The sequence below is a fragment of the Cinclus cinclus genome, chromosome 3, assembly GCF_963662255.1.
Source record: "Cinclus cinclus chromosome 3, bCinCin1.1, whole genome shotgun sequence".
NCBI lineage: Eukaryota > Metazoa > Chordata > Aves > Passeriformes > Cinclidae > Cinclus > Cinclus cinclus.
The window spans coordinates 74,977,041-74,993,595 of record NC_085048.1 but is presented as its reverse complement, the minus strand read 5'-3'; the positions used below and the strand labels follow the sequence as shown (position 1 = coordinate 74,993,595).

Below are 16,555 nucleotides of genomic sequence, written 5' to 3'. Positions count from 1 at the left end.
ATAAAAGCAGCTTTGCTTTCCTGCACGTGGCCTCTTTCCTGCATTTGGCTGCATTCTTATAGCCCACAAGTAAAATTCTGTTGGCAAATTTACCTTCCCCAACCTGTCCCTGGACCATTATGAAAAAATCAGTGGTGTTGAATGTTTGTTTCCGCTCTTTTTTTTCTCTCTTCCCCCCCCCCCCCCCCCCAGCAGAACAGTTTCTTTATGGCTTGGGAAGTTATTTGAGTTACTTGAAGTTACTTAACTACCACCTAGGTATGTTTGGTTTGAGTAATGAGTATCTTTTTGAATTGCTTTGACAAACAGTAGAAACCTAAATGTTCTAAAATAAAGCTAACAATATATTACTATAACAATAATTTTATTTTACATTACAAGTCTCATTTGAGTTTATAGAAACAGTAGCAGCTTCATGTTCTTAAACCAAGGTCATGTTTTTGTACATACAAAAAGTAAATACCAACTTGTTACTTTATTACTTCATTTTTTTGGGAGAGGGGAGGAAATAGGGAATAATTTTCAGTTTTCTTGAATTTGGCTTCTGTGCATAGTTTATGCTGTATCTGAAACTTGCCTATTATATTGTGGGCTAAGAGGTGCTTTTTAATTTTCTTGGCACAATGAGGTTACGTTAATGTGCTTAATGTAAGTTTCTGTTAAAAATATTCTGTAGTAACGTCTTTGTATACTTCTGTGCAAAGCTTTGTAGTGAAATTTCACACTTCTTACTGAGGGCTAAGCAGTCTCAGGAAAGATTGTTAATGTTAGTAATTGTGTATTATCATAAATGTTAGCAGCATGGGAAAATGGGAAGAAAAAGTCTCTCTTAAAAATGTTTACAGTTATTTTGTAACAAAAAAAAGCAAAGGGGCCATGGGAATGTATTGCAGTTTTACGAAGTTTTCTTCAATATACTCCCTTAAGACCTTCACCAAGATTTATGCAGAGGAACCACTGTTGATATATCTTGTATTTTTTATCTCCTTGAGATGTGCAGCATGTGCATGTGCAGCTTCTCCTTGAGGAAATGCTAACAGGAGAATGGTCAGATTTTCAAACCAAGTCTGAACTACAGGACTCTGGAAGTGATAGGCAAATTGAGAGGAAGGAAGGAGAAGTGTGGATGCGTTGGCATTAAAATGCAAGGTATCAGCAGCTGTTTGTTCTGATACTTCCAAAAGATTGCTTAGCTATGCATTTTTTTTTCTCCTCTTGATATTGCTTTCCCCTCCTTTCCTTTAGGAGGTCTGTAAATTCATTGGGGGGGCAAGTCACTTATTCCTAATAATAAAAAAAAATTGAAATTTCACAAATTTATGCATGAATTACAGTAGTTTTGTTGCTTTGTCAGCTTTTAACATAAAAGAGTGAAAGTTTCTGGAGTTTGTGTTTAGATTAAGCAGGAATAGCACCTGAAGAGAAGTGTGGGTTTATTTTGATACTTCTTGACACTTTCAGTTTGTTCAAGGTCACTTATATGTGGAGCTGTCATAAAAGAACAGGAGCCCAGGGGTTTGGGGATGAGTTTAGCTGTGAAACAGATCAATTTAACACTGAATTCAGATTATTGGTGAGGGGAATGTTAACACGTTGGCCAGGTTTACTGTGTGAAGCAGCAATCAAGTCAAAACAAGACAGAGGAAATAAAACATGGAATGGAGAAATAAAAATGGCTGAAATTCAGTAAGGACAGATGCCACAATTACATGCAGCAGTTAATGTTAATGAAAGTTCCATGATAGTACTTCAAAAGAAGAAAGAAACTGTTGCAAAACATACACAATTACACCACTAGCCTAGGAGCTGATCATGTCATCCATTGAACACAAAATATAATTTGTGTTATGTTTTATTACTTGGCCAAGTGCTAGTGGCTAATACAACATAGAGAGCAGTTTTCCAAGTACAGCATGCTCTAAATGTAAATGGCATTCCAAATTGGAGTCAAGAATAGTGTTTGGGGGTTGGGGTTTTAGTTCATTTTTTTTTTGTTTGTTTGCTTGGTTTTCTCTTAACCATTTAAATAAAAGAAAATTCTCAGAGAAACGTTTGAGAGTAGTATCCTGTGTAGACTAAAAGACTGAGAAAAACCAATGAACAGACAGTTTTTTACCCTGTAAATACAGTTGAGGAATAGTGATAGTACTTTACTATAAACAATACAGTAAGTATTCCAAAATATGGAATCACTGCTCAGGTGTTTCCCTAAGTTTCCAAATCGTCGAATCAGGAGTGCCTATGATGCTTTCTACCATTAATGTTGAATGCACAGATGAAAGTAAAAGTTTCATATTAAGGGAAAAGCAATAAACTAGAATGATTACCTTGAAGCTATAAATGCGGGTACCTCAGTATGTTATTTCTGTGTTTTACTTAATCATTCATAACTGCAAAAAGCTTCCAGTCCTAAGTAAAAATACAGGAACCTAACTCCTGATTGCATTTTCATAGAGTTGCATCTTCTTTCTTCAAGCAAATTTCTTGGAAGTTGCTGTGACTTGAGATAGTTTTGGAGAGTATGTTAGATCAGGTCCTTTTGGGTGTCAGCACTTTCAGGTCTCCCAGTATGAGAATCCCAGATGGAAAATGGTCATCAGATTTCAGTTTAATTAAGATTACATTGCTTGTCAGCATGAACTTCAGCAGAGTTTTAATTACCTTGGTACATTTTTGGGTGGAATAGAAGCATGTGTTAGCAAGGCCAGTACCTTGGTGTCCTAGTCTTCTTCCTGAAGAGAAGCAAGTAAAATGGTAAATTAATAGATAATACAGCTGGAATACTGCCTAAATGAATACTGAGATATACAGAAGAATCTTAATATACTTAAAAGAGTAAATTCTATAGTATTGTGCAGTAAAGTATGATATTAGTTCCATGTTCTGCTTCAAGAGAATACCTTTTCATGTTTGTAAAAACTGATCTAGATTTGTTTCCTATTACATATACATATATAATTTTAACATCCTGTTAATTATTTTTAAAATAAAAATTGTGAAGTGTTTGAAGTAAATTGAGTCATTTACTATGTGTGCATGATACATAGAGCTTTGATAATAAGGTACATAAAAGGGCACTTGCTCATGCCATCCTTCTTCCTCTAAAGCTGAGTAGTGGAATCAGGTTGGTACTGATTAATAATGCTCATAAACTCATAGGGAAATAGGTTTATGCAGAAGTGATTTGGGAACAGTTGCAGGTTATTTTGGAGTTAATTTCATTAGTGACTGATGATGGATGGACTTGAGTCATGAGTTAAAATACACTTACTGCCTGTATTTTCTGGTTAGAGAATGCTCTGAGGAATGTGTCCACTCTCACAGATTAGGTTTTGTTGGTCAGAGCCTGCACTGAAAAATATCTTTTGTACCTTGTGATTCAGAATATGGAGGTACTTCCCTTCAAAAAGCCATCTAAAGCTAATTCTGAACCAAGAAGACTTGCATTGAGGATTTATTGCTATTTCATTTTCTTTCAAGGGAATTTGGTGTTTGTTGAGTGAGTGGTCAGTGTGTAAAAGAGGAATCACAATATTGTGAAATGTTTCAATACTGCTTATTCCCTTTTCGGTAGGGGAATAAAAGCATACTTGAATATCAGTATAACTGTATCCATACCAAGTTTAATATGCCGGGAATACTGATAAAAGTGTTAAAGCTCTTAGCTGTAGTCCAAAGTCAGGGAAATGAACAGTCTCACTCCTCTACCTGGGTGAAGTTTGTTACTTCACAGTAATTTTAAGTATCAATATTAAAAATTGCATCCATCTCCAACGTATATATCCAGCTATTGAGTTTACATTTCACGTGCTAAATTCTCATTTATTTCCCTGTGGATGCCGACACGCGCAAAACTTTTTTACTTTTATCCAACAACAGTGAAATACTCAGTCTTAACAGGTTCCTGGGCTTTGATAGCACTCGACAATACAACTTGTTCCACAAACCTTATTTTTCACATGGGCACAACTTGAGAGGAACATGCAAGAAGAAGTGGCTGGGGAATGCAGGCGCGTTGCCGGTTTCACAGGGTGTTCCCTGTTTTGTCGCTGCTGGCCGGGCGGTGACTTGACAGGAGCATCCCTCGGTGTGGGGAGCATCCCTCGGTGTCGGGAGCTTCCCTCGGTGTGGGGAGCATCCTGCTGTGCCTGCAGCACCCAGGGGCTGCAGCGGGTCCCCTGCGTTCTGGAGCTGGAGCTGCAGCTTTGGGAACATCCAGGGCCCTGCTTGGAGCGCTCAGGAACCGTTTTGGCTGCAGGGCAGATCTGAGCTTGGGGCGGTGCCTGGTTGGAAGTCTCCTGAGCACAAAGTCTGTGTTGAGGCTTTGAGAACAGAGAACAGAATCCTCTTGTGGCATTTGAACATTAGGTTGTTTCAGTTCTTAAAAGATGCTTTAGACAATGCGCTTTGACAGTGTTTGACTGCTGGAATACACTCACTTTTTCAATCCAAAGTTGTCTTGGTGTGGTGGGGGCTTGGTATACAATAATAATTTATAATTAAAGACTCGATAAATAGCACTTAACTTGTTTGACAATCAAAACAACAAGTACACGACTGTTAGTTTAAGCAATTGATCAGTTGTTTCTGTCAGTGAAAACTTCGATCAGAAATTCTAAATGTGGAGTAAGCTGCCATGTTCTTCCTGACCAGGTGCTATTCCCTCAGCATGCTTCTGTAACCTTACATTTTTTATCAGCTTTCTGCTTGTGAACTGGTGCCATTAGAAACTCAGTAGGAGCAAAAGTCTCTGTTAATTTGCCTGACTGTAACTGCACAATTAAAGCAGTTTATCAGCAGGGGTTAGGACAATCAGTGTGTTCTGATGCTTCATGTTATAAAATTACTTCTGTTGTTCAAACAGATACTGTAATTAGTGCATCATTTTAAACTGGTTTTCTGCAGGGCTGGCTTAGAGTTTCATCTGATAAAATCCTCTATTTTTGGTACTTACCTAAGCACTTACTTTGTTTGCAGGCCTCATCTAAATTAATAACTTCTGCTGAAATGTTAATATCAGGACTGTATCATTCAGATACAGCTTTGGGGATGGATGGGTTGTTTTTGAGGATTTTTTTCTTTGTTTTTTGCCAGTCAGTCCTGTCAAGACCTAAGATTCTGTCACAAAAATGGAAGGAGCAAGTTTACAGTTGCTACTGTAACACCAGCATTTGATACACAGATGAGCAGGTTGCTTCATTCCAGATAACAAAGATGACTGTGTATTCTGTCGCTGGAATGTACATAATTGGATTTCACTTAGGATACTTTCATGAGACATGGTGAGGCAGTCTTTTAAGGGGCAGTTATGTGTTAAAATATGGTCTCTCACCTTCTCCTTTTCCCAGCTACAGCACTGACCTTGTGTTGGCACTCTGTGTAGCCCTTTATGGTTGTAAGCTCCCTTGTCCAGCAGAAAATGAGGGGGGAAAGCAGGGAGGCATCTGCTGCATCAGCATGGGGTCTGAAAGGCTGGTGTGGTGCTGGGGCCAGTCCCAGTGGGAGCAGTAAGGGCTGCCTGGCAAGGGCACTGAACCTTAGGAAGTTGTTACACTGCTCAGGAAAGGATGCAGTAATGCAACAGTAAGAGATTATCCAAGGGATTTTTGCTTCATTACGTCTGGACTTCTCATGAATATGGATCCGCTGATGTGGAATTCTTTGTAGACTGAGTGGTGTATTCCTTGCACAATGTTACAGAAATCTTCTGTCTTCTAGATGTTTCTTTTGAACTATCTCTGCAGTAGAGAAGTCAAAAACTTAAAAATACAATTCCGTAGCTCAGGCTGGCAGACCAGCTGCAAGAACGGAAGTTTCATTAAACAACACAAGACAACTTTGGAAAGGTTAAGGTTTGTTTCATTCAATGAAACAAGACAACTCTTGAAAGGTTGGGAGTATATGACTTTAGGGCAAAGTGCATTCTTCCAAGATTCCTCTGACTTGGTTTTACCAGTTCAACTGTGTCAACAAAAGGTTGTAAAGTAAGATGTAAACTGTACTGAATGGTTGAATAATGTTTCTCTTGGACTTACTGTTTCAGATATTGTTGCATGGCTGCAATGCAATACCATGTCTTACTTAAAAATACTAAAATAAGATCAGGACTAGAATTTATTTATAATCACCTTATTTATGACTTTATGGTAAAATTTAACTTCTGTTTCAAAAATCTTTAATATCAACATATTAGCTTTATTTTTTAAATTCACACAGCTTCTTTTAAACTGCTCTTTGAATTATTTTTGAAACTTTGATATGTATGTGTGAACGTTCTCATTATGGAAAAGAAATATTCATCTAGAGCTACCGTCAATTTTAATGTACCTACAGCACCATTTATTAGACAAAATATATTGTGAGATTTTTACGAAATAGCTGAATTACTTCTCTCCACATCTTACCTCCTCCATCTGACTGTGAGAAGTGGCTGTGAGTGATTATATTGGGTTTTATATCTTAGAATAATTTTAATTAAGGTTCTTAGAGTGTACTTGAATTAAACCTTTGTATAGTTTGAAGAACTAAAGCCATTCTGATGCCTTTTAATTTTGGTGTTGAATTTGACATCATATGAAAACATTCCTCCCTTTTACTCTATCTTTTCTGTGTTTTTTGTCATTCAGCAGGGAGACCAGCTTGTTAATAGGTTGGTGAAAGCAGAATTTAATAGCCTATCGCATCAAGATGAGTGAGAATACTAAAGTTAATTTTCAACACTTGCTTGAGCTGGTGGCTTTACTTCTTTAAAAGATCCCTGCTGTTGGTACTGAGCTTGTTTTGTATCTTCTTAGTGGCCTACGTTACAGGAAATTGTATGAGATGGAGTGGAAAAAAAGTGCATAGACTGGAAGCTGTACTTTTTTTAGTACTATAGAATAGCCCATAGCTTTCTGAAAAACTGTTGTGTGGGAAAGTTGCTTCCACTTTTACCACATTGCATTCTTTCTTTCTTTCTTTCTTTCTTTCATTCTTTATTGTCTAACTAATATTTCTCTGGCTGCATATAAACAGATACTAGCATAATATTCTTTTAGTGTTTATTTCATTTTTTTAAATGGTATTCTGACAGTTGGAAGTGACTGGATCCCCTACTTCATTAGTTTTTAATTTATCAACTTATTTTTGGCAGTTGGCCATACTGTGATGGTCTTGGGCGTGAGAAATAAGGTTTGAGTTTGGTTTTTTTTTTTATGTTGATGATGACTTTTTTGGTGGCTTTCTTTGTGTTGATATTGTCCTCCAACACTTGAATAATTTTAAAAATTTCAGTCTACCTTGACACTTCTTTCATTAGGGTTTGAAGTTCTTTGAAACATATTGGCTAGATAGAGACCTAACTTTGTACTCTATTCTAGAGGAGTTTTAACCTTTCTAATATTTAAGTTTGATTTTATCGATTCAAGTCAGTTGTATCTTTTACCTGCTTTTCTGCTTTCCCCTAAATCCCTCCCCAAGAAAATTCCTGTAGCTATGCTACCTTTTTTTTTTTTTTTTTTTGTGCAGCTAAATTTTGAGGACTTGTAGCAATATTTTTTTTAACTACCTAGTACATTGACCCTAATAGCAAGATAAATATTGAGTAGTCCATTATTGTGCATAGGTTGTCTGAGGATTAATGAGTGTATACGCACAGGCAAGAGAATGAAAGCAAATCTGTTTACAGAATTAGGCTATATTTAAGGATACTGAAATTTCTGCCAAACAAGGAACACAGTGAAATTTCATCTGCCATTTATGTTGTCCTTAACGTTCTTTAATTTAGCAGACAAGATAGTTCAGTTATAATTAAGCTTTTCTAATACTGTTGTTCCCCAAGGTTGTGGCATAAATCACCTTACTTTGTCGTTTTCTACATCTTCAGTATCCATTTTTCTTGTATAATTCTTCCATAAACAATCTCTGGGATGCAGGAAGACTTCACGCTGCCAATTGCTTCTTGTGTATGTAATAGAATTTTGAATATATGCAGTTGAATTTCTTTTTCCCCAAGTCTTACTCAGGTTTTCTGATTTCCCTGGTGCTGTTTCTTCCTTCAGTGTGTGTGCCCTTCCTGCTGCAGTAGCTAATGTTTCTTTCCCAAAATAATTCTCATGGCAATTTCTATTACTCCTTATTGCTTTTTGAATAGGTAGACCTGGCAACTAGGCTGAATGGCTTAACAGTTGCTACTGAAGGGGCAATGGGCAGGCACATTGAAAGAAAAAAATATGTTTAAACCTAAGAAAAAGCTTTTTTGTTGTTGTTGTTGACTGAACATTGGGTGAGCACTGAGGAGGTCTCCCGGGGGAGATGTTTAAAACCTGGCCCACAGCAACGTGCTTGAGCTGTCCCTGCCTTGGGCAGGGGGTTTGGATTGGATGATGTTCAAGGTCCCTTTGCACACCAGATGTTTTCTGAATCTATGAAGTGAAGTGGTTTGTCTAATCTGCAGTTCGCTTCAAGACCACCATACCTCGTAGATTCTTTGTACCAAGTTATGCAATGGGGCATAGTTGTAATAATTCTTTCCTGCCTGTCTTTTCACCATTTTCTCCCCCAAAATATGAAAAAAAGAAAGCCCTAATCAACCATTAAAATCTTGGACCATATTTCATGAGTCTTCAGAAAGATACCTTCCTTCTTATGTTGCAGATACATTCAACTTTCCTGTTCAGACTTTGCTATAAAAAAACATGGTTGAGAAAAGATGTGTTCAAGACTTGTGGCACAGAGGATTGTTTGAATATAAATAACGATTTTACTTGGGGGAAAAGATGTTTTTCCAAACCATCCTTTTAGGATTAAAAAGGAGAATGAGGTAGCATAAAAAATGATAACTCAAGTGCAGGAGGTTTGCAGATTCTCTCTCTTTCATGACTGTATCTATGTTTTGCATCTGACTTTCTGTTGGAGTGAATGAGCTAGTAAAGACTTGAATTTCCCAGTTTGGGTAAAACCAAACACAAATATAATCAAATATGCATACTGTTACAGCATTCAACTAGCATTTTCAATCGAACAAAAGAAATTTCTTAGAAAACTGTTAACCCACTAAGAAGACCATCTGGATGAAATCATAACTCTAGTGTATTGAGAGAGAACATAAATTGGAAGCCCATTCCAAACTCTGTTTTTTCTCTTATTTTTAAACATAGTGTGAAATTTTATTCTTGTTAGCCTTTCTTTCAGTCTTAGCATTTGACTTAAATAAATAGCACTCTCAACAACAATGCTTTTCTTACTGTACTTCATGGCCATAGAAAAGTTTATCATAGTTATAAACTACTTCAGTTATCTTACTGATAAGTTGTTTGTATAATTGCTTGTGCTGAGAGGTCTCACCCTAATAATACCTGTGATTATAAACCTTACACACAACATGTTCGACCTAATAGTAAATTAGGGGGATAAAAAAATCTTTGGTATCATTTGCTCATCCTATGTACAGCTTTTTGTTCTCTTTTTAAACCAAACAAAAACTTCTCACACTTCAACAGAGTAATTTGGAGTACAGTGCCAATATTTGATGTAGCATTAATCTGAAACAAGTTTTGGAGACTTTGCACCATATTATTTTCATTATGAGAGAAAAGGATGCAACACCATAAAGCCCCTCTGTGTTTGCTTACACTGTGCATAAACATGGTGCATGCTGTGTAATGGCATGGTAGCTAAAACTGCATTTTAGGCATTCCTTGTCTTTCAGAAACAGAACTTGCTGCTTTACCTGGGGACACCTTTCCTTCTCATTTGTTCCTCTTGGCCTTGTAAAATTTTTATTTGGTTTGCCTCCTGTGATGCTACAGTTGTGCAGGTTTCTTGCATCTGGTGTTAGTAACTAGGACCTTTCCCATTCCAACACTGTGTAAGTGCAAGAAGAGGTAGTTGCACATTTCTTCCTCTGCCCTCTGCTGGTTTAGGAACCATCTCTCATTCTTCATACCTGTAGCGCATTATTTTGTATACTACCTCCTATCAATATAGCTTGTCACCACCTTGAAAGAAAACAGCTCACTCCTGCTTTGGATTAAAAAAAAAAAAAAGAATTGTTTAAAAAGTAATAGTGGAGTTTTGCTCACAATTGTATAAGTAAGTAGCAAATACTTTGTTATAGACAGTTCTTTCAAAGATTACATTTCAACAGAGACCATGTTATAACTCAGCTGCACTTCGCATCAAGTTCTCTATTGTATCAAAAGTGAGAGTAATTTTTCTCTCTGTTTCCAGCTTCTGAAATTGGCAAACCTATTTTCACAGCCACCTTTGTTAAAAAAGTTGGCAAAGATAACATTAAAAGCAACAAAGCACACCACTGTATCTGATAGTGTGGAGTGCTGGGTATGTGCGCATTACATACATAGTGAAAAGTAGTTTTGAAGTACTGGTTCTTTTACATACATTTCTCATACATCTCTGAGTTCAGTTTCTTTCCCCCCATTTTTATCCTTGTCTATTGCACAAAACTCTTCAGATGTAGCTGAATTAAAAATAAAACACTCTAAGTAGCAGTGCTCCCTCAGATATATGTGAACATGAGGCACTGCAAACATTTGTTGGTATTAAATCTTAGAACATCTCCTCAATGTATATGATCTCCTGGAGGAATTTTTCATGAAATTTGGGGGGAAAGACACATTTGCTATTAAAAAAATAAAATAAAGTGTGAATTGCTAAGCCACAAGGGTTTATTTTACAAATAGGAAGCTCTTCCATTATACCCAGCTTTTTAAGTTTTAAATAAGTAAGATTTGTTTATGTAGGCTTTTTTAATAGATTCTAACATGTAATAAACTTTTTCTTGAGACCCCATTTTCTTTTGTTATACTGTATTTCAAATATTGTCATTTAAATGTGGTTTCATGAAAATTTAGCTAGCTTTATTCACTCTTTAATGGAAAAGGAGTTGGGCAGTTTCTTCGGTTGTATTTCATTATCTTATTTTTTTGGAAGAAAGGCTGCTTGAAGAATGTGTTACTTAAATTTATTGGTTTCTGTTGTTTAAAATTGAAATGCTTTGTTTAGCATGCTTTCTCTTTCTGAAAACATTTCTAATGTTTATCTTTGGGATTACTGATGCCATGGATGTGATGGGTACCTGTGTAATGGTGACCGTCTTGTCACTTGCCCTTCTCTAACTTCACTATTAAAGCCTTGTCATCTCCTCCTCTCTTTTCTTCATCCAGTACATGCAGCTCTTCTTCGAAAATGGCAACTTCTGTTCCTTTTGTAGTGTTTGATTCTTTGAATCTAGTTTTCATGAGTATTTGAAAGTGATTTCTAACACTGGAGAATTGCTTTCTTGTCCTTTGGAGTGATTCAGATGGAGTTCCTATTGTCTGGTGCCTGTTTCACTTTTCTTCAAAAGATTGGTTGCTAAGCCATTAGTATGTCTTACCTGTTTAACACTTTAAAGACTCTAAATAGTACTCAGAGTATTACTGTGTTCTTATTCTTGTTCCTTTACTCAGCTGAGGAAGGTGTTCTGAAGACTCTTAAAAAACAGCATCTGTACAGTAGTCTTTAAAAAGTGTAATACAAAGTAGGAGGTTCCAAAACACATGCAAAATCCCAAAAATACTTTGAAGGTTTAGTTCACATAATATTTGAAAGTCTCCAAAGTATGAAGAAAAAATGCTGAAAATAAAGTCTATACTATTGACAGAATTGAATTTTTCTGTTATTTGTGATTGCTTTATACAGAATATAAGTGCCTCATAGCTTCCATGTTTTAATTTTTTTTTAGGAAGAACAGAATCGAGGCAAGCCCAACTGGGAACACCTGAATGAAGATTTACATGTACTTATCACTGTGGAGGATGCTCAAAATAGAGCAGAAATAAAGCTGAAGAGGGCTGTTGAAGAAGTAAAAAAGTTACTGATACCCGCAGTAAGTATCTGTGTGCAAGCCTTTGATTTCCGTTTTCAGAAGGTACTTTTGAAATACAACTAATTTAGTATAGGTGTAAGAGTAAGCCTGCACTATGGCATCTAAAAGGAAGGTTAGCTATGATTTTGTAATACTCTAGTGATCTTTAAACTTGTCTCATCCCAGATTGAATTATTCCTTAGAAGAGAAAAGTATTTTAAAGAGACATTGTTGGGTGTTTTTTGGCCTGGTTTACATACAGTTACAGGAAGCAGTTATCACCATTAAAAGGCAGTGCTGAACTGTTACAAACACTAGTTTTCTTTCCTTCCTTTCCTTCCTTTCCTTCCTTTCCTTCCTTTCCTTCCTTTCCTTCCTTTCCTTCCTTTCCTTCCTTTCCTTCCTTTCCTTCCTTTCCTTCCTTTCCTTCCTTTCCTTCCTTTCCTTCCTTTCCTTCCTTTCCTTCCTTCCCTTCCTTCCCTTCCTTCCCTTCCTTCCCTTCCTTCCCTTCCTTCCCTTCCTTCCCTTCCTTCCCTTCCTTCCCTTCCTTCCCTTCCTTCCCTTCCTTCCCTTCCTTCCCTTCCTTCCCTTCCTTCCCTTCCTTCCCTTCCTTCCCTTCCTTCCCTTCCTTCCCTTCCTTCCCTTCCTTCCCTTCCTTCCCTTCCTTCCCTTCCTTCCCTTCCTTCCCTTCCTTCCCTTCCTTCCCTTCCTTCCCTTCCTTCCCTTCCTTCCCTTCCGTATTAGTATTCTTCACTTTAAGGGGAAATACAACATGCTTTTTTGTTTCACTTTGAGATGATTCTGATACTTTAATAAACTAAGACCTGGTTTAAGAAACTAACGTGGTTGTGAACTAAGAACATCACATTAAACATTTTGCAAAGAGGACAAAACCCTTTAGTAGCAAAAAACTTTGCTGTCAGTATACTTGGGAAAAGTAAAAGTAATGAAACTGGAAAATGGCCGCCTTTCTCATTTTCTGATAATATAAACTGGCTTCTGCACAGCTAGATGACTTAAATCCTTTTTCAGAGACCAGAATTACCCTGTGAGAGCCCTTCTCTTAGATCTTCTCTGTTTTCTCACTCAAAAGCAAGGTGATTCCATGTGGCTGTATAGTGCATCCCATGCCTTTAACTTGTATCATGTGCTCTTCTTTGCCACCACTTTTGTGCCCCTGTAAAATGATAAGAATAAATTAGATCTTCTACAGTGATGGGAAGATTTTCCATATTACAAGGAAAATTGAGACTTATCTTGTGAAAGAAAGTAGTAGGTGGTATTAAAATGACCTACTGATTTCAGGTACTTGGTGAATGCTGATAGACTGGCTGTGAGGAAACTTGTGGTGACACATGCTGTCTCTATAAGCAGATCTATTCAGAAGACATTTTTAGAAATTACTAAAGATAGGAGAGAGAGGCTTAATTTCTGAATTGCCAAAAAATGTCAGAATATTAAGCAAGAGGTACAAAAATGGTGATTTAGACCTCTTGACATTGCACATTGCCAATTTCTGAAAGCAGAAGAAGACTAGAGAGAGTAGATCTTCAGAATTTACTTACTTATTAAAGAGACCTTGAGCACATGAGGACTGAGTTTATAGCTAGGATTTTTATATGGGCAAAACTTAGAAACCATTATGTTCATTATTTTGTGGCTACAGACCAAACAGTTTAAAAACCAAATTTCCATGTGAATTAATTTTGTCAGGTGTCTGTTCATTCTTCTACCTCACCCTTATTGCTCAATAATGATACTGAAGGGTCAACTTCAGGATGATAGATTTCAAACCCTCAGTATGTCTGAAGTACTGATGTGTATACTCTGTGTATGTTTGTGCTATGCTTGTTTTGTGGAGCTGTTGAATGGGTGTGTTCTGAGCCTCAAAAAATGTAATGCATTAGTAGTTCTTTCGTTGTGAAAGTGGCAGCCAGCTCTTTGTCTTGAAAGCCCTCTGCCTCGTGTAGTAGCTTAATCAATTGGGGAAGCACTGTAATCCTGATTAATTGTAATTAATTTCTGTAATCCAGAAATAATTGTTTTTCCCTTTAATGAAAAATAACAACACAGGGCTAACTGTTGTCTGAATAGAACATCACTTGAAATATGCTTTGTCTATTCACTTCATTATCTTTATATATTATGCATAGGCATAAGAAATTTGGGTGGTACATATTACTTGCACAGGAGTTAAAGGTCTATTGGCTCTAATTTCTCAAAATGATGCCTTGCTGAAGTAGGTGTGTGTAGTACATACTAATGAATTAGTATATAGGTGAACTTTGGTTTGTACTACCTGTTGAATCTGTTCAATTAGTATAAAAAGTGGAATTGTCTTCAGGCAGTTTGAGAGCTGAAAAATTCAGTTTAGCGTTAAAAGCTAGGAATTGAGAACTTCTATGAGGGAAGTCATAAACCTTCCAAATAATCAGGATAAGCATAAGGAAAATTCTAGTGAATTATAGCAATATGAATGAAACTGAGGATGTTGGAAGATTCCAAAGATACTCTAAAATGTAAGAATGGGAAAAGTAAAATTCCCTTTCACGTGATAGAATACCTTCAATTATTAGTGTTTTTCAGATAAGTGTCAAACGATTAAAATAGAAAAAAGTTACATATTCTGTCACTGTCCAGCTTGATTAAAATTTGAAACTGTGTAGGGGAGAAGACTCTTTTCATTCTTGCCATACAATGTGACAATGCTTTGGGTTTATGAGATAAATTTCAGGAATACGTTAGTGTTCTAGTGTTCAGAGATGGAAATTAGTTGCTAATTTTTTGGAATGATCAGTTATTTTTGTACTCAAGATGTTAAAAAGCCTAATTACATTTTCTAGCACCAGTGCAGAAATAGGCACATTTATTAAAGTGGATTTCTATTTGAATGTACTTCAGTGAACAGAGACTATTTCAGTGCTAAAGTGTGTTTCTTACATTTATGAATCTGGGTCATTAGTGATTTTTTTTTTCCTTGTGGATGTGAATTAATATTTTCCCTTTTCACTTGCTCTTGCATTTTACCAAGGTAGTCATATAGTCAAGTAGTTTATCTTTAGAAATGAAAAGCGCAACTTGAGGAAGACTGGCTGAACAAGCCATTTTTTTTCTCCTCGAGGAGAAAGGCCAAACAATTTTTTTTTCATTATTACTCATTTGTATTTAGTTTCCATTTCTTAAGTATGAAGCAGTTTTTAAAAAATTTTTGGCTGTACTTCAAATTCCATAGGCTTAATTCCTTTCCTCTTCCCATAGTTCAGTGAGATACTAGTCCTTATCTATACCTGCAAGATCATACAGTATTACAACATTCATGTTTTTCTTCAAAAAAAGTAGAATTAATAAAGCAGACTGCAGATTTTTGGGATCACATCAAGTTGTACTCTCCCTTATGCCTCCTTTTGAAGTGAATCCTCCAGATCATTGATCTCTGTTGATTGTGGGAGCTTTGAGAGTTGTTTGTTATTTGCATGAGTGAAGTGAGGATGGCGGTTCTCTTGCAAAGGAAAGGCAAAAGGTGCTCTGGACTGATTGTTCACTGCAGAACAGAAGAAAAAGCTCAGAACCCAGTTAGGGGGCATGCATAATAATGAAGTATAGTATACCAAACCAGAGCATCCTTAAGGGTTTGACGTTTTCCTTGGAGCTTCCAGGCTCTGCCAGAAATGTTAGGCCTTCTGCATGTTCTAAGTAGTGTTGAATAAATGTTTGTAGCTGAATGAGATATTCCTTGCATTTTACAGATGACCAGGTGGTGTTTAATTACTAATTCACATTTATACTAGCTGCCTTAGTAAAGGATGAGGCACATATGACAGAATTTAAACTTCAGACAGACTTTTTACCCCTTTTTTCTTTTGATTCCACATATTTCCTTTCTGAAGAAAAGACCGTATTTCTGGTATCTTCTGAGCTATTCGAAGTTGGTCTGGAATCAGTGTTGTTCAGATTTTTTTTTAATTACTTTTCTTATGTTGGGGCTGCTATAGTTTTACTTGGTTGCTGCCTCCATCTTGGAAGACAGCTACAACACAGAGTTATTCAGTGATGCTCCCTGTCAAATTTTGCATCTCATTTGCCACTACTGTGTAGAATTTTACAGTTTTAATGGGTAGGAGATAATGTTTCAGTAGAGTTTGTTTCATTTTGCTCCTCCATTTGGATCTTGTCTGTAATAGTGATTTTAGACTTTTCAGTTCTTGACTATCTTTAAATTTAGCTGTATGAGGAAGTAAATGTGCTGTATACAGCATAATTTTTACAGATTGGAGCATCTTTTATAGTGGTGCTTGGTATCTACTCATTCACTAATTGTTCTCCTGTTTAGTCTCTGTTAATAGAGATGTTATTTTGATGATATTTCTGGTTTCACACCTATATGCAACACATCTTTATATAACTGGAGAGAATACTATGAAGGGGCAATACTATTGGTAGAGTGGTTTATTTTTCAGTTGAATAAGTTAAAAGCATTTCTTTCTAAAAGATGCTTTCAGTAAGTGTGATGAGGTGGGGCTTGCTTATTAGTTAAAGTGAATTTCTAATGCTTTCCTTATAAGTGTGGTTGCAAATTTTCCTTATGGTTTATTTTCAGGTACTCAGAGTAAACTGAAGGGCGTCTTAATTTTTATGCTGGCAACTTTGTGTGCTGTGAATTCCATTGCAAAATACAGATTAAAAAATTTAAGAGGGTTTAACCATGCT

At 36.5% G+C, this 16,555-nt stretch overlaps 1 protein-coding gene across 4 annotated transcripts in view; it reads left to right on the top strand.

The window, feature by feature from the left end:
• The window catches only part of QKI (QKI, KH domain containing RNA binding), a 146,497-nt gene that overhangs the window by 88,785 nt on the left and 41,157 nt on the right, over window positions 1-16,555 (top strand). For all 4 annotated transcript variants that reach the window (XM_062490227.1, XM_062490226.1, XM_062490229.1 and 1 more), the window contains exon 4: window positions 11,726-11,869. In XM_062490227.1, the coding sequence (XP_062346211.1) occupies window positions 11,726-11,869 (144 nt within the window). The remainder of the gene's footprint in view (window positions 1-11,725; window positions 11,870-16,555) is intronic.